This window comes from Catharus ustulatus, chromosome 26 (assembly GCF_009819885.2).
Source record: "Catharus ustulatus isolate bCatUst1 chromosome 26, bCatUst1.pri.v2, whole genome shotgun sequence".
NCBI lineage: Eukaryota > Metazoa > Chordata > Aves > Passeriformes > Turdidae > Catharus > Catharus ustulatus.
Window position 1 is genome coordinate 2,617,732 of NC_046246.1, and position 20,459 is coordinate 2,638,190.

The 20,459-nt window shown below is 49.7% G+C and overlaps 2 protein-coding genes across 6 annotated transcripts in view; both read right to left on the reverse strand.

Annotated features, from left to right (window-relative positions):
- Positions 1-6,864, reverse strand: part of EYA3 (EYA transcriptional coactivator and phosphatase 3) — a 44,844-nt gene extending 37,980 nt beyond the window's left edge. For 2 of the 4 annotated variants that reach the window (XM_033080631.1, XM_033080628.1), the window contains exon 1: positions 6,790-6,864. The gene's annotated coding sequence lies outside the window, so the exon portion shown is untranslated. Of the gene's footprint in view, positions 1-295; positions 415-5,888; positions 5,910-6,789 lie in introns of those variants that run through there. The other 2 variants (XM_033080629.1, XM_033080630.1) reach the window with 2 other exon arrangements.
- A 1,631-nt stretch (positions 6,865-8,495) lies between these two features.
- Positions 8,496-19,807, reverse strand: PTAFR (platelet activating factor receptor). Of its 2 annotated transcripts, XM_033081005.2 has the most exons (3): positions 19,127-19,807; positions 14,641-14,813; positions 8,497-11,968 (listed from the first exon to the last, which is right to left on the reverse strand). In XM_033081005.2, the coding sequence occupies exon 3, from the start codon at positions 11,912-11,914 to the stop codon at positions 10,847-10,849; it is 1,068 nt and encodes a 355-aa protein (XP_032936896.1). In that variant the 5' UTR covers positions 11,915-11,968; positions 14,641-14,813; positions 19,127-19,807; the 3' UTR covers positions 8,497-10,846. The 2 variants fall into 2 exon arrangements, with proteins under 2 accessions (XP_032936897.1, XP_032936896.1); XM_033081006.2 differs by lacking the exons at positions 14,641-14,813; positions 19,127-19,807 and adding an exon at positions 12,740-12,802 and having other exon boundaries at positions 8,496-11,968.
- Between the last annotated feature and the right edge of the window lie 652 nt (positions 19,808-20,459).

Genomic DNA, 20,459 nt, shown 5'->3' on the forward strand with positions numbered 1-20,459 from the left:
TCCACCACGGAATGAAATCCCCCACACAAGTCATTCACCCTCATGCAGAGTTGCAGTGGCACAATGCAAGCCCTCCTTCCCATGGCATGCAGGAGCTCATTTGTAACAGGCAAATTCAGGATGCACAGCCCATGTCTGTGACTGGCACCCCACAGCTTCCAAGCCAATGGGAATGATACCTTAATCCAGTGTTTGAAAATCAGCTGAAGTAAGAAGGAAAAGGAAGTGGGATTCACTTCACACTGCCCTGAGTCCTACTTTCTAACACTACTGACTCCTCAACAGCCTTGCTCACCAAAACAAATCTTGAAAATGCCCTCTAAAATCCATCTTCAAGCCTGAAGGATGGTGTCTTTCATTAAATCCATCTCCTTGTAAGCAGTTTCCTCCTAGTTTCCTTCTTCTGAAGCAGACCTGAAAAAGGACTCAAGTTAATGAATGAAAGCTGGGCTACACACCAGGCTGCAGACTGTGTCCTGAACAATCCAGCACAGCTCATGGCAAACACTGATATCCACTATTGGCTTTTCTCATCCTCCACAAACACCCACGTGTCCCTAGGTAAAACACACACAGGTATCTGCAAAACATTGTGACAACCAGAAGAATAAACCTTTGCAATGAATGCTGCTGGATGATTCCCTGCTCTCTCTCCATGCTCCTTCTTCCCTCCTTTATCAACCAGGAAACTTCAGAAGCAAACACTGTAAAAGTTACAAGGAAAGCATTTTGTATGCCCTATTTCTGAAGGTATGGATGGTCATGACAAGTCAAATGCTGTCCTGTAGGACTGAAAAATCATGGTTTGATTAAAATTTCATAACCTTAAAAAATTGTGCTGCGAGAAATAAAATAAGAAATAAACACAGTGAGAAAATAACTGAGATCAAACATGGAAATACAAATCTAGTTTTTACTAAGCAATGCCTGTTCCACTGACAGGAAGTTCCCCATGATTTTCAGATCCTTGAAGAGCTATCAGTGCTCTGACTGTCTGCAGCTCACTCTGCTTGACCGATGACACATGTTTGTTTTGCCAGTTCTTATGCAATGCTTTTTAATTCCATTTTGAAACACAGCAGGGAAAATTTTAATGCGGAAAAGAACTGTTTTCACTGACGGAAGATTTGGAAAGAACAACTTCATGCTCAAGAAAAACAACTCCCACTGAGCCCAGAAATCATGTGGCAACTCCTGCTAGACAGAGCCAACATGCATCGCCCACAGGGCACGAGAACACAGAACTGCTGCTTTCAGTACAAACCAAAGCCCAGTGAGCTACAGAAACATCAGCCAAGAGGAAGATTTGATTCCCTCCTCTCTTCCTGAGGATATAACCTGCAGTGAGATTGGACAGATTTTCCCCTGAAGATCACACAGGCTGTGGTACTTAAAATCTCACAGCCCCATTGTGCTTCTGGGAATTAATAAACAGGTAACAAGCTTCTAGAGCTGCAGCCCTAGACAGAAAAAGAATGCTGTTTGACTTTCATGGTTTTATAAACAAACTTCCCAACAGCAGGACACTCTGCCTTTAATTCCTAAAAGCCACTTCAGACAAATTCTAATAGATTAGGACATATCCTGAACAAAAGACTAAACATTTAAAATTTCTCTCAGACAGCAAATCTGCATCACGTTAACCGCAAAAAGGAATTATTGACATTATGTAGCTCTAAATTTCATTTTCAATAAGATTTGACTCATACAGATCAAGAAATCACATAGCTAGCACCAGAGGCTACCACAAAATGCACCTACTCTTGTCTAACAGAAGCTCCTTCAGTACTCAGCTGTACTCAGTTCAAGGTCCCAGGAGAAGGGAAGATGACAAGTAACAAATTAAAGAGCCAGCTTACAGTTTGCTCAGAAGGCTGATCTGATCTGCAGTGCTATGGGGCAGCCTGAAGAGGCAATGTCTGGTCATCAAGGACAGATTCCCCAAGCACAAGAGCCCAGTCCACCCCAAGATGCAAGAAAATGATTAAATGTAGGGGGAGAACAGTTTGCTGGACAGACAATTTCTGACTAAGCTCAGAAAGGAAGAATCTGGGAGGTCAAGCAAAGACCTGTGAAGTACTGTATCTGTGAAGATTTCACCAGAACAGCTGAAGTGTGGCTTCCAGGAGGAAATGAACAAGATTTCAAGATGTTTTCATTGCTATAAAGATATTTTCTTCAGACCTTGGCACTGAGAAGCAATCCCTAACTGGATAACAAGCAAATCCCAGTAAAACCAGTGCTGTATGTCCTGGAGTGCCTGATGACACAGAAAATCTCAAGTGCAGGCAGATGAATGAGCTGGTCATTGCTTTACTAACAGATCTGTAATTCGTTTTTGTAATTAGTGACTACACTAATTAGTGTAATTAGTGTGTGGCCAATGATAAGATTGTGCACTTTCATTTCAGCTGACACCAGCTGAGAGGTGTCACATAATGCAAACTCCTGCAGTGGTAACCAAAGCATGTTTAACCCAACACTCCACTAAGGTACAACCAGTTTTATTCCAGCTGGGACAGGTGAGGAGCTCTTGGGGCCTTGGCAATTCTCACCTGTGAACACAGGGCTGTTCCCAGGGGCTCTGGAAGAATGAGACACAGAACTGAAGTTTGGGCAGCACCAGGTTGACACACACCTTTGGGCTGGAGGACAGCCCAGGGAATTTGTGTCTTCTGGCTCACCATACACCAGGTAAGCTCTGCAAAAGAAGAGCCCACAGAACTTTCTGCTGCATTTTAGATCTAAAACCTGTCAGTATCAAGACCTTACCCAAAGGGCTGTCATCTCTGGCTTAGGCCTAGTCTGCTTTTTCAGTCCACTTTTTACTTCCCTCACTGGAAAAAGAAGCTGCATGACATAACATTGGACTCTGCCACTGGTTCAGTGAGAACCACACTTTCAGTAAAGACCTGTTATATTTGGGTTTTTTACAACTGCAGCCACAAAAAAAAAAATTCATTAGAGAAAGATGACAACTTGGTGCTGTTTTTTATTTAGCATAAAGTTAAATTATTTAGGTGCTGGGTAGCTAACATACAGACTAATAATTTACAGTATTACTGTAACTACTTTTGCTATCTTGTAAAATGCCACTGGCAGTGAAACAATTGACTCATAGGGACTTTCTGGTTTTCCTCAGGTCAGGCAAGAATGAGTATTTTGTAACTTTCTATTTTTTAAACCAGAAGAATTAAATTTTGCTCATATCCAGAAACATCAACATAGCAGGACACTTGGCATGTGAGCTAACTACTGGAGAGAAGGGGGGGGGAAAAAAGAGTAGACTAAGAAGAATTAAAACTTGTGTAGTCCTTCAGAATACCAGCCAAGCTATTGAAGAACAGAAGTGCCCCTGTTAATTCTGAATCACATCTTCTAGAAAGGCCAGCTCCCCTTCCTATACCCCAAAAGTTCTGGACGGACAGGAAATAGGGATTTAAAGTACACAGAACAATCAAGGCAACAGCTTTGACATTTCAAGAGCTGTTACAAAGGGTAGGGAACAAAGTACCAGATATATACTGCCAATGGGACCAGACTTGCATGTTAAATTTCAAAGTCCTGAACCAACATTGTTGTTTTCTGGTACAGTATTTTCCCCCACAGGTAGATAAGAACAACTATGCCTTTACCAAAAGAACAGCATGAGGAAATCTGAAGCACAGAAAACCATTATCACTGTTTTCCTATCCAAAACACCTCCACATGGCTTTGAAAACAACTGCTACATTGTCTTCTGTTCTGAATGATTAATAATCATTGTCCTGAATATTCATTTTTCTACCCTGATCATCTTAAGTCTGTAGTATTTAAGAATTTCTGAAGCTCTCTCAAAAAGAACAGGGCAAAAAAAAGCATCACAGCAAAGTCACTAGAATGAGACTGACCTGTAAAATCCCAGAAATGCAATTACAGATAATAGTGCATTCTGTATAGAAATAGGAACCATCACCCAAGGTTTAAAGCTGCCACATGTTTTATGAGATGTTCCAGCTGGTGACTCTCAAAGAAACAGCACTGTCAGTATTCAAGCACAGCCAACAAACATTTCAAGACACAGCAGGAAGCTCCTGGGATGCAAGAATAGTGTTCTGGTCAAGTCTTATCTCAGGAGAGATCCATCAGCTACTGAATTGTTCCATCACCTCTGAAATTAGGCTAGACATACCCTTAACCCAAATAAAAGTCTATTTAAGAGATTAGAAGAGCTGCCAGCCAGCTCCATCACAGTATTATTATTTTTCAGCTCCATCACAATTATTATTTTTCTAAATACAAGACTTGTTTTCTAGTTAGCTTGTTCAGTTATAGAACTGATGGGTGACAACCTGGAAAATCAGGACAGTGATTGGTGTGAATCACAATGACACCAAACCCTGAGGAGGCTGCTATGCCCTGCTGTGTCACAGCACTCTCCTAAACATCATGTTGGATAAGGTATCAGGAGGAGATCCATGCCCTTGCAACATCACCTTCACTGAGGCTCTGGCGGCAGCTGCAAGAAGAAAGAAAGGATTTGAAATTACTCCCTTGGATACTGGAGTATCTCCAGTCCTGGCATCTGCACAAATTATCCCAGAATCACTGCTGGAGAGGGGCCACCAGAGAATACTGCTGAAGAGATGCTGGTTTGCAGCCCTTTAACCAAGTAAAGGAAAAAAAATTCTAGACAAATTAGGATGAAATAAAGAAAACCAATTAAGGGTAAGACAAAGCAAGAAAAAGCTGAAAGACCTTCCTCAACTTATAACTTATAACCTTCCTCAACTTTTATACCTGTCTGGAGATGGGTGTCTGTAGACACTGCTTGATGCAAGAACATATATAAAACACCAGTTGTTAAGTCCTGACACAATTCCATTTCAGGCTCAAAAATTTTCACACCTCTCCATCCTGGCAGCTCCTTTTCCAATCACAGGGTTTTGCAGACCCAGTAAAAGTTTTATCAAACACCTGTTTTCTAAGAGCAGATTTCAGGGAAAAAGAGTAGAGACTTGCCAAGAGAGGAAAAAAATAACCCTACTTCTGCTAACTGAGAGTACAGGCACAGAGCTTCTCACATCCCAATGATGTATCATCTGCTTTATGCCTTGAGCACCTTGTGTGCAGCATGGCTGGCACACAGGAACACACTAGTTGCCTGACTTTTAGTTCAAATAAAGTATTTCAGTGTATTTTATCTAGTGTTATTTTATCTAGTGTTATTTTAGCCATCTATAACCACCTGTTGGTACACAGAAGTTAGGAAACGGTACATTAGTCTGCTGTAAAGGGGCTCCAACTCATTCATACAACACAGGAAAACCTATTTATAGTGTCCTCTGACATACTCAACTCAAAATTCATTCAACATCTGGGTATTTCCAGCACAAAGCTCTGAGAAGTTAGAAATACTTCCAAAGTCATCCATTACTTGGGAATTCCTACAGCTATTATTGCATGCATCCATGACAGTTTTTTAAACAAATTATTTGAAAAGCAACAATTTTTCAATTGCACAACCCAATAATACAGGGTTCCCCAGGAGCCAAAACTGCTGCTGAGGCTGAGGGAAGAGCTGAGGGGGACACAAAAGCTGCAGGCAAACACTGCAGGAATTGCAGCAGCTTGGAAACTGCAGCACCTCAAGCTCAGCAAGGTTTCAAACAGAGCAGGGAGAATGCACCAGCAGATCACTGCTTCTGAGGCAAAAGCTGGATAGCAGAACTCCACAAGTAAGAGGGATTGTACATGAGGTGATGAGGAAAATCCCTCAAACAGTAGGTTCAGCCCAAGCCTGTAGGTCTGCAGCTGAGAAAGCTGCTATGTTCATGCATTTTTAAAAGTAACTTATTATGAAACCACTGACACGAGGCACATGAATTGTGATTCTCAACTAAACATACCTTATTCACCTTCCAGAGTTTAAGATAATCCACAACAGACAAAACTGAAGGAAATCAAACAAGTGGCAGATAAGACTTTCATCGTTATCATTATCCTAATCAGTATGTTGCCTGTTAATTACCAGTTGGAGGTTAGTACACTACATGTCAAGTGCGTCACAGAAGCAGAGCTAACTCCATTCTGAAAGCAAACTTCACCATGACTCTGATGCTCCATCAGAACGGCTACAGCTAAGCTCCATCAAGGACTAGCTCTAGAAACCATTCAGCCACACCATGCACCACAGCAACCCAACTAACAAGGCGCTCTTGGAGCTGGGTGTTCATAAAGCTCCATCAACTCTGCACAGCATTCCCAAAAGCAGGAACATCCACCAGAGCCGATGGGGATCCAACCTCGCCTGAGAGGCCCAAGCATCCTATTAGACTGCACCAGCAGCCGAAGGCAGCCACGAGCGATGCAGGAGTGCTGAACTGTGCCCTGGGGAGGCCCGCAGAGCCCAGCCCGGCCCATCCACCGAACCCTGGGCACGTCGCGGGCCCGCCTCTGAATCCAGGCTCCCTCTGCTCGCTCCTCGGTGCCCGGGCGAGCCCAGGGAGCCGGGCAGTGCCCTCCTGCCCCTCCTGCCTTTCCCGCAGCTCTTCCACCACTGGCGAAGCAGCCGGGCCAGCCGGCACACGCCGCCAGGCTCGGGGCGGTCAGGCAGGGGCCAGCCCCGCGCCCCGCTCCTGCCGCCGCCCCTCGGGCCCGCGCTCCGGGCAGGCAGGGGCACAGCACACGCTGAGCACACGCGGCGGCCTCGCCGCTCGCAGCCTCGGCCCGCCGGTCCCAGCCCAAGCCTGTGAACAGCACCGGGGGCTGTGAGGGTGCTCCGTGCGCAGGGCCCGAGCGGGTTCTTACCGAGAGGCGGCTCCGGAGCCGGGCCCGGGGCCCGCAGCGGACATGGCAGCGGCGCCCGCGCTCCCGCCCGCCGCCGGAACAGAGCGCGGCGCCGGCAGTGGCGTCACGGCCTGCCCGGCCGGGGCGGGGCCGCGGGGCTGAGGGGGATGAGGGAGCTGAGGGAGCCTCCGGGGCCGCTGCGGGTCTGGGTGCTGTCGCTTTGCTGGGGCTGCCCCTCCGTTCACTCTCCTGCCGGGTAGTTCAATAGAGGGGGCCCGGCCAGCCCAAAGCCGCTCCATCACCGCCCTCCTCAGCCAGGCAGGGGAGAGAAAACAGAGAAGGGTTGGTGGGACGGGAGCAGGGCAGGAGCGATCTGTCACCCAGCACCGGTACGGCAGATGTGACTGGGCTGCGGGAATCCGTTTGATTTATTGCGAGAGGAATCAGTGTAGGGTAATGAGAAATAAAGCCGCATCTTAATCCCCCACCCCTCCCTGCTTGCCGCACTCGGCTGTGTTCCCGTTTCTCTCCCTCCTCCCCGCAGTATTATAGGGAATAGGGATCATCACACACTCCCCTCCCTCAAGGGATGGACGCCGCTGTTTTCCCTGCTCCAGCACGGGGTATTTCCTGCGGGGTCATTTCAGGAACAGGCAGATCCGCTGCGGGTCCCCCATGGGGTCACAAGTCCTGGCAGGACCCTGCTCCATCACAGGCTTCTGTGTCCGCAGATCCTGGCAGGACCCTGCTCCAGCACAGGCTTCTGTGTCCGCAGATCCTGGCAGGACCCTGCTCCAGCACGGGCTTCTGTGTGCGCAGGTCCTGGCAGGACCCTGCTCCAGCACGGGCTTCTGTGTGCACAGGTCCTGGCAGGACCCTGCTCCAGCACGGGCTTCTGTGTCCGCAGGTCCTGCCAGGACCCTGCTCCAGCACGGGCTTCTGTGTGCGCAGGTCCTGCCAGGACCCTGCTCCAGCACGGGCTTCTATGTGCACAGGTCCTGGCAGGACCCTGCTCCAGGGTGGGCTTCTCTCTCCGCAGGTCCTGGCAGGACCCTGCTCCAGCACGGGCTTCCCACGCGGTCGCAGCTCCTCGGGCACTGCCCTATTCCCGGCTCCTGCAGGGACATCTCTGCTGCAGAGCAATCTCAGCCGCAGCACCTGGAGCAGGTCCTGCCCTCCTTCCCCACCGGCGCTGGGCTCTGCAGGGATGTTTCTCACACAATATCACTCCCCTTTTCTTTGGCTCCGAATTGTTCCTCTGCAATAAGTGTTTTTTATTATGTTGTCCCAAAGGTGCTGTCACCCTCAGGCTCAGGTCCACCCTGGAGCTTAATGGCTTTGGCTTCATTGGACACGGGAAAAGCTTCTGACAGCTTCTCACAGAAACCACCCCTGCAGCCCTCCCCAGCCCTCGCCTCCTCCACTGCTACAAACTCAATGCATTAAAATGGTTTGTCACATCACAGCCACACAATTGGTTGTATATATTTTCATATGCAGGTCAGAGAGTTCAGGGGTTTTGTCTTGTTGGGTTTTGGAGAGCTCTAGCAGATTTTTCAGGAGTTGTTTCCTATCTGAAATGATTTCTTCTCTTGCCCTTTTAGCAGGTAGAACCTTGCTAAGCCTTTTATTTCACCCCTCCCAAGAGTTCATGTGATGGTTTAAAAAATATATTTAAAAAACCCATTGAAGCTGTTTCAGTGTGGTAGCAAGGCTTTCCCTTAAGTATAAATACAGAAAGATAAGAAGGTGGGAAAAGTTAAAAGGCAAACTTGGAGAACACACTTTATTTAAAAGAACTTTTGAGGATCCATTTCATTGCAAGATAAAGCAGAGTAATGCAACATTGTGGTAAGAACAAGAAAGTATTTCCAGGAGCAGAAGTAGCAGCTTAGCCTGGTTTTTAGAAATGCATTTTTACTGACTAGTTAGCGTAACATCTCCTGAAGTGGCTTTGGGGCTTTCCCCTCTGCTTATCCTTTTCCTCAGATGCAAGTTTATGTTTGTTCCCTGAGCCCACAGTGCTTGCTGTGGAATAAAGCCTGTTATGTACCCACAGTAAAGAGATAAACTCTAAAATATTCAAGCTTTCCAAGAATCAGAAGATCATGCATCTGCCAGCTTTCCATGTAAAAAATCCTTTCAATTTTCTCCAGGAGTTGCCATCTATCAGGACTTTAGGGTCTGTGAAATGAGAGTTCCACTATTGCTGGGAGCCCAGGGGGAAGCAGGTCCCCCCATCTGCCAGCTACAAGAGCTCCTCCTCCAGAATGTGCTCACAGAAACAGAGGCAGATTCCTCCAGCAAACCAAATTTAGGCTTTTAAGTTACAGAAATTGTTCCCCTCCTGTGTGCTGTGGCTCTGCAGATTCAGGGTGCATCTTTGAACGTGTCTGAGGAGCATGAGGTACTGGCAAATATTTGTTGTGGATGGCCATTACTGGAGCAGAGCCCAGGACTAGGAGGGGATGCATTCTTATTGTGATCAGACTCCTTCCTCTGGCACTGGGCCTGGAGTGCAGGGCTGGCCCACACAATGGCCTTAGAAAAATAAACATCTTAGTTCTTTTCCTCACTGGCACAGGCTGCCTGGGGAGCTCCAGAGGATACCTGTATGTCCTCTGGGTACAGGCAGAGCAGGACATTGGACCTGTCTTTGGAAAGACTTGAGCTTATCTCTCCCATTCTCAGGCAGGTGCGGGAAGGCTGCTGTCCTGCACATGAATAATTGGTGTCACAGGTCAGATACACTCTTCCTGTCATCAACAGACTATGTTTTTTAGGGAACCAACAACTGTTGTGAAAACAAGTAAGTTCCCTTCCCTGCCCAATTTCCTGTGCTAGATTGAGCAATTTGGGTCAGAAAAGGAACCCCAAGTGTCTCATGACTTCTAACAGAACTCATGGAAAACCACTTTGCCCTTTGCCCAGTGGACTGCATCCAGCCCTGGGTGAGGGGCCTCCAGTGCTGTTGGACTGTGTGAATTATTTGTCTGTCAAGTGTCCTGACCTAACACTTCACTCACTCTAGATCAAGAACTAGTCAGCTTCAATTATTTGCAGAGAACTAGAAAGGCTGGAGGAAGGCATGATGTAATGGCTATAACCCTAATTTAAATAAATAAGTACAAAGGTACAGAAGCATTTTAAGTTTTTTTTCCTTATCATAATGCCCATGCTGACAGTAGCCCTCTGTTACCTGGAGCCTCCTGAGCTAGACTGAGTGTCTGCAGACACATGCAGCCAGTCAGAAATTACTAAACTGAGTGCATGAGGCCACTGGCTGGCCAGTTCTGCTCTCACACGGGAAGCCAGGGCAGGCCATGGTTTCCTTTGGCCATAATGCTGATCTGGTGGAGGGAGGGGTGGAGATGTGCTGAGGCACTGCTAATTTCTCTTCCTTCCCTGCTTTACTGACCCAAGATCTGCAAGGAAAGATTCATAATTACTACTCCCAGACATCTATCAAGTTTGGATCCCAGCGGACCATGTGAGTCACTAAGAAGGGATTGAAGGGATCAGAGGTGCAGATCTCTCTGACAGCAGTTGAGGATTTCTGTGGACTGCATCCCTTACAGCCACTCAAGAGCTTCATCAGCTCAGATTCTCTTCACAGGACCATGTAAGCTGCTTAGAAGGGTCACCCAATGATACTCAGAGCTCAGTCTGTTCTTCCAGGTCTTTTAGAAGTCTCTTACAGCTGATACTGGGTCACTGTGAGAGCTGCAAGGGCAGGCAGAGGAGCAGGGATGGTGCTGTCTGGACCAACACAATGGGTAATTTTGGTACACTCAGCTTCTAGCTGCTCACTGCAGAGGCTCAGTGACACACTTCTTTCACATTAAAGCAGGTCATCTGAGCTGTTCTCAGTGCCCATGAGAACACCAGCCTGGACAGAAGGAGCTTTGCTGCCAGGTTCCAGTTCTGCCTGTTGTATGGGCACCCATTCTTCTGTCTAGTGGGAAAAAGAAAATGTAAAATCTTGGTCCTGTGTTGTGTTCCTTGGTGCCTCTTGTTGAGAAAAGATGAGTGAATGATCCATGCCCCTCCTTGTGCAATCAGAACACACCGAGTGGCCCTAACAGATCCTAATGGCTTCCTCTTGATGAATTGTGCCCTCAATCACCGTGTCTGTTGTGTGCCTGGAGCATTTGCGACTCCCTTTCATGCTTTTCAGGTTTTCTGAAAGATGCTTCTGGAACTTCTTGGTGAGGAAGCAGTAGATGATGGGGTCCAACACACAGTTCGTGCTCAAGAGGCACAAAGTCACCTGGTGAGCATCGTTGAGCTGTTGGCGCAGCTGGCAGTTTTCCTTCTTCCACTGCTCCAGAACAGTCAGAGTCCAGGGCAGGTGCACGATGTGATGGGGCACAAAGCTTATGATGAACACAGCCAGCACAGTGCACACCATCCACAGTGCCCTCTGCTTGACGTGAGCGCTCTTCCGTGGACGCACTGACTTGGAGAACAGGGTCCTGATAATGACAATGTTCCAGCCCAGTATCAAAAAGAAAATGATATAGAAGAGAATGCAGATGATGACATGAATGGCAAGAACAGCTGAAACACCACCCGAGGTGTCATAGCGCTCAAAGCACCGCGTGAAATTCTTGGAGCCAACCTGCTCCTGATTGATATTACTGTCAAAAAGGTAATACAAGGAGCTGCCCACTATTGTGATCCAGATAGCTGCTGATAGGTAGATACCTCTTCTCTGGGTGGTCAGCTGAGCTGCTTTAATAGGATTAGTCACGGCTTGGTAACGGTTGTATGTGATGACCATCAGAAAGGAAACAGAAGAGTAGGTATTAACAAAAAATAAAAAGCCAGCCACATTACACAGGAACTCAGGCATGATCCAATCTCCATGGTGGTGGTAGTAAACAATCCACATTGGCATCGTGACTAAGAAGAGCAAGTCAGCTACTGTCAGGTTCATCATGAATATCTTGATTTCATTGAGTTTCTTGGTGGGGTAAATACGGCTGAAAATCCAGAGAACATAGCAGTTGGCAACGAAGCCCAGACTGAAAATAATGCTGTAGAAAACAGTGAAGAGGTTGTAGCGAAACTCAGAGTCTATGTGGCATGCAGTGTAGAAATCAAGACTTCCTTCCACATCTCCTTTGTCCTTTCCAGATATCATGGTGTTGATGGGCACGTCTGAAGCACAGTTTCCTGCCACAGCTTTTCTTCTTACCTAAAAATAGACAGCAGAATTTAAGCTGATTGGTTTGGCACCATTGCTGAGCCAAACCCCACCTTTCATGATGAGTTATCTATGACCATAGGAGTTCTGCTGATGCCTTGGCTCCAGCCAGACACCTGCCATGTCTCCTTGGTCCTCTCTTGGGTCCCATTTCCACAGTGTACAAACCTGTGTGTTGTCATCCAGCATTGTTTGCTGTAGTGAGGTCTCAGATCACTGTTCACTGATCTTAAAATACCTTTCTGCATGAAAGTTCTTAGATAAAAATAATCTGTTCCTCTCCACTGTCTCAAGTTTCTTAATCTTTTACTAGAATCAGAAGTGCTTTCTACGATTCCTCCTCTCCCTGCATCTGGTTCTCCTTTCTTCCCCTGCCACCTCTCCCATGGCCCTACCTCCCACCACAGTTCCTGATACTTTCTAACTTCTTTATATTTGTTTTAAAGAATTCCGGATGTGTTTCAGTTTGTGCCTGGTATCCACATCCTGCTGCTGGGCACCACTGGAAAGAGTCTGGCCCTGTCCCCCTGGCCCCTCCCTGCAGACACAGACAGGGATAATGTCCCCTCTCAGACATCTCTTCTCAAGGCTGAACAGCCCTAGCTCCCTCAGCCTTTCCTCATCACAGAGATGCTCCAGTCCCTTCATTATCTCTGCAGCCTCTACTGGAATCCACTCCAGGAGCTCTATGGCTTTCTTGAGGGGTTTAATGATAGATTGAGGAGCCCAGAAGTGAACACAGCACTCCAGATGTGGTCTCACCTGAGCTGAGTAGAGGGGCAGGATCGCTTTCCTCCCTTGCTGCTCCTGAGCAGGTGTCCTCCTTCCTCAGAGCAATGTGGATCCTCCCCAGCAGCAGGCTGTTCCAGGAAACCCCATCCCATCCTCTGTGGGCTGAGTCCCCCCCCGGGTGCCCTTGTGGTGTTGTTCCTCATTTACACATTTGCAATTCTCCTCTGCAAATGGGGAAGTCAGCTGGAGCTTGCTCTCTGTTTTTTGCAGAATTGCAGCCCCCCTCAGTACTGTTTTCCAGTCATTAGGAGAGGAAGGCAGCAGTCATCTTCCTGAGGGCCCTGTCCTTCCTCACCCCTCTCAGGTCCTCTGAGGACACAACAACTACAAGGTTTGGACCTTCCCAGGCAGCTGCATGCTGGGCAGTGCTGAGTTCTAAGTGTCCTTAAGCTCAGTCTTCCAGCCATGGAATGGACACACAAGCATGGCAGTGCTGGGAGCTGGCCCCAGGTGACACCTGGATGTCACATGGGTTTCTCCTCATTCACCTTGATCTCTGCCACCCTCCTGAGAGCCCCCTGATCTCCAAAGGGCAGTAGATTATTCAGGTGGTGGGCTGCATCACAGGGAGTGGAATGTTTGATACACTACTCTGACATTGGAACAAGGAATAAAAATCCAAGAAGTCCTAATTACCTAAGATCATTAGAGAACTCCTTTCCCCCCACCCCCCAAAATCTGCATCATAAATTCACATCTGGGACTATCTGCAACACCAGCGAATAGTTCTGCTGCTTAGGGTTGGGATCTTTGCAATTAAAGGTGGTCTATTCCTGTGGCACCAGACCTGAGTATACCAGGAGTGAGTGGAAAAAAAGCAGGTAATGCAACTTTCTAGCGGTATTGATGAGAAGTGCTTCCATCCAACACTTGGGCACAGCTGTTGTTCACAAAGTCCCTTCAGACAGTGCCCCAGGGCAATGTCTACCCACACTTCCATTTCTGGTTCTGCACAACAGCATGGTGGCAGAACTTTACCCAGGAGTTCTGGAGAATTTTACTGTCTGCAGACCACACACCAGCTGCCAGATTTAGCATGGGGTGGAAGGGAGAGTGAGCACGCATGTCCCACACACGGCAGAGTCTGGCACAGAAGGTGGGCTTGAGCCACAGGGCTGTGCTCTGAAGTGGAGAGGTGGTGTGAGAACATGCCCTGTGACTGCTCCCAGTCTGCTGAAACCTCTGGCAAGGTGGTCTGTGGGAGATGGCCCCAGCACCACCTGGTAGAGCTCACCTAGCTTGGCATTGGGAGGCTTTGCTGTGCCAGTGCCAGGGTCCTGCAGGGAATCACAACAGGTGTCCTTGCCTTCTAATGAGCCAAGTGAATGTTCTACTGAGCACAGCTAGAAGGGAACACAGCACCATTCCCCACAGAATTTACCCAGTGCCCAATTCCCTCTTCAGCCTGAGGAACCCAGGCTCATGTCTCTGGACACTTGGGGCTCCCTGAGCCCTGGCTCTGGGGCACTCTGGGGGGGCTCTCCCCAGCCTGTCTTGCTGAGAAGTTCCCCTTTCTCTGAAGCCTGTTCATGCTTCTGTGCCAGCAGAAAGGCAGGGTACAGTCCTGTTCTCTGCTGCAGCAGCCTCTGCTGCCTGGCCAAACCCCCTGAGACCCCCAGCCCAAGCCCACATTCCCCTAGGCAGTAATCCCAGGTGGTTTGTGCCATCAGCTGCACTGGATGCAGGCCTGAAGGTGGAAGTAACCAGCATGGTCAGAGCACCTGCTGATCCTACTCCCAGTCCATAGACTCTGCCATGGATTGTGCCCTCCCAGTCAGGATTTACTGGCTTATAGATGCAAGCAAGCTCTGCCATCAGCAAGAGTATAATTCCAAGAGGAATGGTACTAATAAAGTATATTTTCTGCTTACCAGAGTTGAAAAAGTTCAGCACAATATGTCCATCTTCAGCCTTAGTAGTCGTGGGGGTTTCACTGAGGATGCTTGGCTGTCTCCCAGTTGTTATTTTCCCTGCCCTGGGGCTGGACCGTTTCCACACTGGCAGCTCTTAAGAACAGGGCAGAATGGGAGCAACTGTAGCATGACTGCAGAGTCACCAGAAGAGAGGAAATGTGTGTCATCAGCTAAAGGAAATGAAAAAATAAGCTGTAGAGGAAAGACAATTAGCCAGAAAAGGTCTGCCAAGTCCTTAAGGCTTTTTCCTCAGAGTGTCTCTGCTTCTGATAATCCTGAAAAAAGGCAAAATTGGGATTTTCCTCTGAAGGCAGAATAGGAATCCATTCTGTGTGCCCAGTTAGATTTGGGATTAGAGAACTTTTTGAGCACCTTCCTCCCAAAGACATGAATGGCAGAAGAGCTTCCATTTAATAACTTCCAGGAAACTCATATATGGACAAACTCATTTCCGAGCAGTCTCCTTCACACTTGTGTTGGAACTAATTCAGGGATTCCACCATCCCAAGTCTTTCTTTATGTCAGGGATGCTCAGCAGACAGAGACACCACAGCAGGGCACATTGTTACCTGTCCCATAGTCCATCACATTATGGCCACTGTCGTCTGTGGCAGCCTGAAGCTCACTCAGCATGGTAATGCTGATGGTGGGTGCTCAGGGACACCACTGACAAGCAAAGCTGTACACATGTCCCAGCCTAGCTGTAAACCCCAGGCTGCAGCTCCCCTCCAGCCTAGCTGTAAACCCCAGGCTGCAGCTCCCCTGGCAGTGATTAACCTGCCCTCCATGCCTTCCTCTGCTCTTGCACCTGCACACAACACAGATGTGAGCTTAGAGCAAAACCCTCTCACCTGGCACACCTACAGGAACCAGATCCTGAGTCTGGTGTGTGGGGTCACTGTGAAACACACTGGAACAGTCACAGAGTCCTTCACCAGGACAAAGGGGTGTCTGAGCCTGCCACCAGGCTGCTGAGCAATGACAGGGGCCCAAGCAGCAGCAGGAGAGTCCAGCGTGCACTGGAGTTCCTCTCCTGGCTCTTCCCAGGAAGTGCCCTCTATGGCAAACATTCCATGGAAGGTCCTGGCCATGTCCATGCTGTGGGGGCACCAGAGACCCCCATGGTGTGGCTTCATGTCCTGGGAGCCACAGGGACAGACTGAGGGTGCCCTGGGTTCCCCACTGAGGACACCAGCCAAACTTCTCCAAGAGCAAGGAGCTGGCACAGAGACTGGGACACTTTCAAGTCACACTTTTTCTGTTGGGCTGGTGAGCCCTGGCTCCAAGCTGGGATATGGCAATCTCCTCAGTGAGGGGCCAAGGTGGACAGCAGCAGTGCTGCTCTCTGCTGGCTTTTGGCTCACTTGGCCTGAGGAGCCCCAAGGCTGTGGCTGCAGCCAGCACCATGCCAGAAGCCACTCACCATCTGTGCCAGTGCCTGGCTGTCTCCAGCCAGGGGCAGACAGAGCCCCAGTACCAGTCTGGGCTTCACTGCCTGCATTGTCTCTTCCCTGGCTCTTCTCCAGAGGGTGCAGGTGGCCTTTTCCAGGAGGAAAAGGTGAAACACCTGGCATTCACTTCAGCACAGTGCTCTGAAGGTGTGCAGCCAGGGGCCAGGCAGCCCCAGGATCCCCAGGTGAGCTCCAGCCAGGCTGAGAACGTGCAAGTGCTCTGCAAACTGCAGGACAATCCATGTCCTGCTGCTCTGAGCCCCACTCAGGGAGAACTGCAAGACAACCAGAAGTCCATGGACAGCACAACTGGCACCACAGCACAGGGTGGCCAAGGTAGTTGGGAGCCCCCTGAGCAGTGGAACCCCTGCAATGTGAGGGAGCCCCGAGGAAATGGCACCACATGGGATGGAAGGCTCAGCAGGGTGGGCTGCATGGGGGTTGGCATGTGGAGCAAGGGACAGCCAAGCTCTGCCTGTCAGGCCAGCTGAGGCTGCTGCAGTGATGCTCCAGAGCTGTGCTGGGATGGAAGCTGCAGCCATCTCCCTCCCTCTACCACCAGAAATCCTCCCTCCTTTCCCCCTCCCATCAGCTGCTGTAAGGATAAAGGAACCTGACCCTCCATGGATAAGAGAGAGCTCCAGCTCTGCTCTTTATGCTGCTCCTGAGGGTTTAAACTTAAAACCAAACAAAAGCCAAGAGCGTGCTACAGAGGTTGGCTGACAGGCAGCCCAAATCTCTGGGGTGAGCAGCCAGCAATGTGGAGAGGTAGCAACACTCGATAAATCTTGGTTCACTGTCCTGCCACAACCCAGCCCTTAGAGGAAATGAAAGCCCAGGGAGTTTTGGGCAGGGGAGGAACCGTCAGAAGTCTTCATCCTTCCTCTGCTCAGCCATTCTGCATTGGCAGGTCTCTCTGTCCCCATACACTGCCCATTGGGCTCCTCTCTTTTACTCCCTTCCCACCTGGGGATCCTCCTTCCCTGCTCTCCTGGCCCTGCTGCCGATTTCTGAGCGTGTAACTGACTCCAGTATTAAGGTGCATTTTGCCAGTGGAGGCTGGGCTCGTTCAGCACTCCTGGCAGTCTGACTGCCCTGTACTCTATTTCCTGCTCTTCCCACCCAGGGAATGCACTGGCTGACAGTTCTATGCAAGGCTGAGTTGAGGAAAAAAACCAATCTTGAATATGCCTTTACTTTCATCAAGCCAACTTGCAACCTAATAAAAAATAATCTTCTTTTACTCTGATTCCCATATATGCTGTTAAGGAGCACTGGTTGTTGTATGTGCTGGGTCCCAGAGCAGCTGTTCCACTCTCTGGGGATAATCCCACACAGGCTGATTGGTGGGCAGTGTCTGTTCCCCATGGGTTTGGCACCATGCCAGATGCCCAGTGCCTCCTGTAAGCCCCACCTGCCTCTGGCACGTGTCCTTGTGGTCATTTCCTTCTTAGACTTAACCCATTAGCAACACACTCACTTTGGATAACCACACGTAAATTTTGGAGGGATCAGAAACTCTTGGGTTTATAAGCAAATATTCAGAGATTTCTTATCAAGAGCAAGGTACACTGCCTTGGCAGAGAAGAGCCCTCTAAGGAGTGCAAATGGAGGAGCAGCATTTCAGTTGACTGTCAGTGACACAAGCAGCAAGTAAGGACAAGATGAAATGCCAACATGCAGCTAGTGACAGCACCAGCCACTGGCACACAGATGAGCTTGGTCCCTGCTGGTTCCAGTCCCCAGGACACATTCTTGAGTGCCAGGATGGGTCTTTGAAAAACCATGAAATTCTTTTGGAGCTGCAGCACACAGTCAGCTGGTGCTCAGTGTTACTGTCTGTGAGTTCACACTACTCATGTAACACTCCACAAAAATTTCTTTTGCTTGTTGCAGGAAAGAAACATTAAATAAACTCAGCTTGCCCTATCATGAGCACAGCCCGTCACCACCTCACTACCAACTCTGCAGGAATGTGCCCTGGAGCTGGACTTGCTCAGCAGGAAAACACACCAACCAAATGGCCAGGAGCCTCTCCTGGGGCAGTGGCACTGCCTGGGTACCCTCTGACAGCTGTTGAGGCAGAGCATGGCTTCAGCTGCTGGCTGTGCCACAGGGATTGCCCAGGCTGGCAGAGAATGTCACTGTTGGTAGCTGGACAGCCTCACAGCACTGAGGTAAGGGAGCAGGGCAGCCTCCAGCTGCTCTTGGTTCCCAAGCCCAGCCCTGCTGCACTGGGCAGAGGGGTGAGTTCACCACGTCAGGATTTGTGTGCTACAGCCCCAGGCTGTCACAGCTCTGCCAGAGGCAAAAGCCACGTCCAGCCTGAGCTGCCACAGCTGGGACAGTGCTCCTGCTGCTCCCAGCTGCTCCCAGACACCTCCTGCCACAGCTGGGACAGTGCTCCTGCTGCTCCCAGACACCTCCTGCCACAGCTGGGACAGTGCTCCTGCTGCTCCAGCTGCAGCCAGACACCTCCTGCCACAGCTGCTGCTGGCCTCCTGCCCCATCTGCCTGCCCAGCCTGGGCAGGGGCTGTGCATGAGTGGGATGAGAGAGCTGCCCTCCCTGAGAGGCTCCAAGCACTGCCTCCTCTTCCTCACAGGAGTAAGGACCAGGCAGGGCTCCTCACCTTGCTTCACAGCATCAAAGTGAAGCCAGGGTTGTTCACTCAGGGGTGGAATGGGACCTTGGTGAGAGCAGTCCCCCTCCCCAGAGCCCCACAGGCACCAGCAGCACTCACCTGACTCACACTGTCACCATGCACCTCGTCACCTCATCCCTGCTTGCTGGGAGTGAGGAACAAGGAGTGTCTTCCCACACCCACACTGGGAGGCTGAAGATGTCTCAGAAGCCTTGGCCCTGTCTGAGACGCCATGGCTCAGAGATCCATGGGGAATAGGGAGCCAGCCCATGCCCTCAGTTACCCAGACACAGAAAGAGCTTGGGGAGAGAGGTCTGGGAGAGCAAGCAGAAGGGAAAGGAGCATCTTACCTTGGAGTCACAGAGCACCTGCTGCAGTTCACAGACCCCAGCCCACCGAGTCTGTGCTCCAAGTGGAGCAGCAGGGCTGAGCTGAGTGTATGCTCCTGTCTGGGAAGAGACTGACAGGAAAGAGGGCGTTGTGCTGGCTCCCAGGTGAGTGACTCACTTCCCTCTTGGCATTTGTTACATGCTTAGCCGTGCCCTGGCTGCACCCTGGATCTTGACACCAGTTCCTGTGGTTCTTCCTTGGGCAAGCAGTAGAAGGAACAGTGGCTGAGGCTCCATCGATGGTGAGGGCTTGTTGCACTCCTGTGGCACCTGGTGCCTCACAGGGCAGAGATGGGATAGCCCTGGAGCAGCTCCAGGTCAGGAGCACTCCCTGGTTGGGTCAGGAGCAGAGAAGTGGTCCCAGCTCAGCAAGAGGGGGCCAGTACCCTCACCAGATCTGTCCTCTGGGCTCCTCATTTCCTTCCAGGTCCTGGAGGAAGCACAGTGAGTACTTGTTCCAGGGCTTCCATGATAGGTGGAGATTCATTGGGCCAAGAGCCAGGAAGGGCATTGCTCTGCTGTGAAGTCCTCAAATCAGAAAATATCAGCCAGGAGATACCCCAAGCTATGTCAGCTCATTCCTGTACCCCTTCTGCAGCATTATAAACCACCCTTGGTCCTTGTGCTCCTTCAGCCTGGGAAGAAAAGGTGGATGGGCACATGGGGGACCCACTCCTTCCTGCTGCCACTGGCACTGCCCTGCCCAGATTCCACATGGGGGTTTCCCCAACATAATCTGTGGCACTGGCATGGCTCAGATCACAGGCACAACATCCACCTGAGTCACTCATAACAAGAAATCATGTGTTTCTGTCTGCTCCCTTTATGGCCCATGGGTTATTTAACAAGGAAATGTTCTTGGGGTTTCCTTGTTAATAAGAATTGGCTCTCATTTTGCCAGAAAAGGAAGTGTGAAGCTTTTAAGACAGTCCTGAAGAGCCAGACAGTCACAACCCATAGGTGCACAAAGGAACTGGCTGGCTGTGTGTGCCCTGGAGCTCCCCAGGCACCAACTGCAGAGCTGCAGCAAACATCCCAACTTCCCAACCAAACAACCAAGCTGCACCAGTTGAACAGACAGCTGCCAGCACAGACAGTTGTCTCTGCTCTTTGCCAGCAGACAGCCAGGCTGTGGATTAAGGCAGCCAGGCTCTGCCAGGAGCACTGCCAGAGAATGAGAACAGTTAATGTCCCCTCTGCACCAGGCTGGTGCCACTGCACTTGGAACAGCTTGGACAGCTTAAATGGGATGTGGAGAACTGAAAAGGCAGAAAGCTGGCACCACAGTCTGAGC

Bases quoted from the DNA above. Each gene is read 5' to 3' on its own strand.
- PTAFR (XM_033081006.2), bottom strand. From the start codon at position 11,914: ATGATATCTGGAAAGGACAAAGGAGATGTGGAAGGAAGTCTTGATTTC.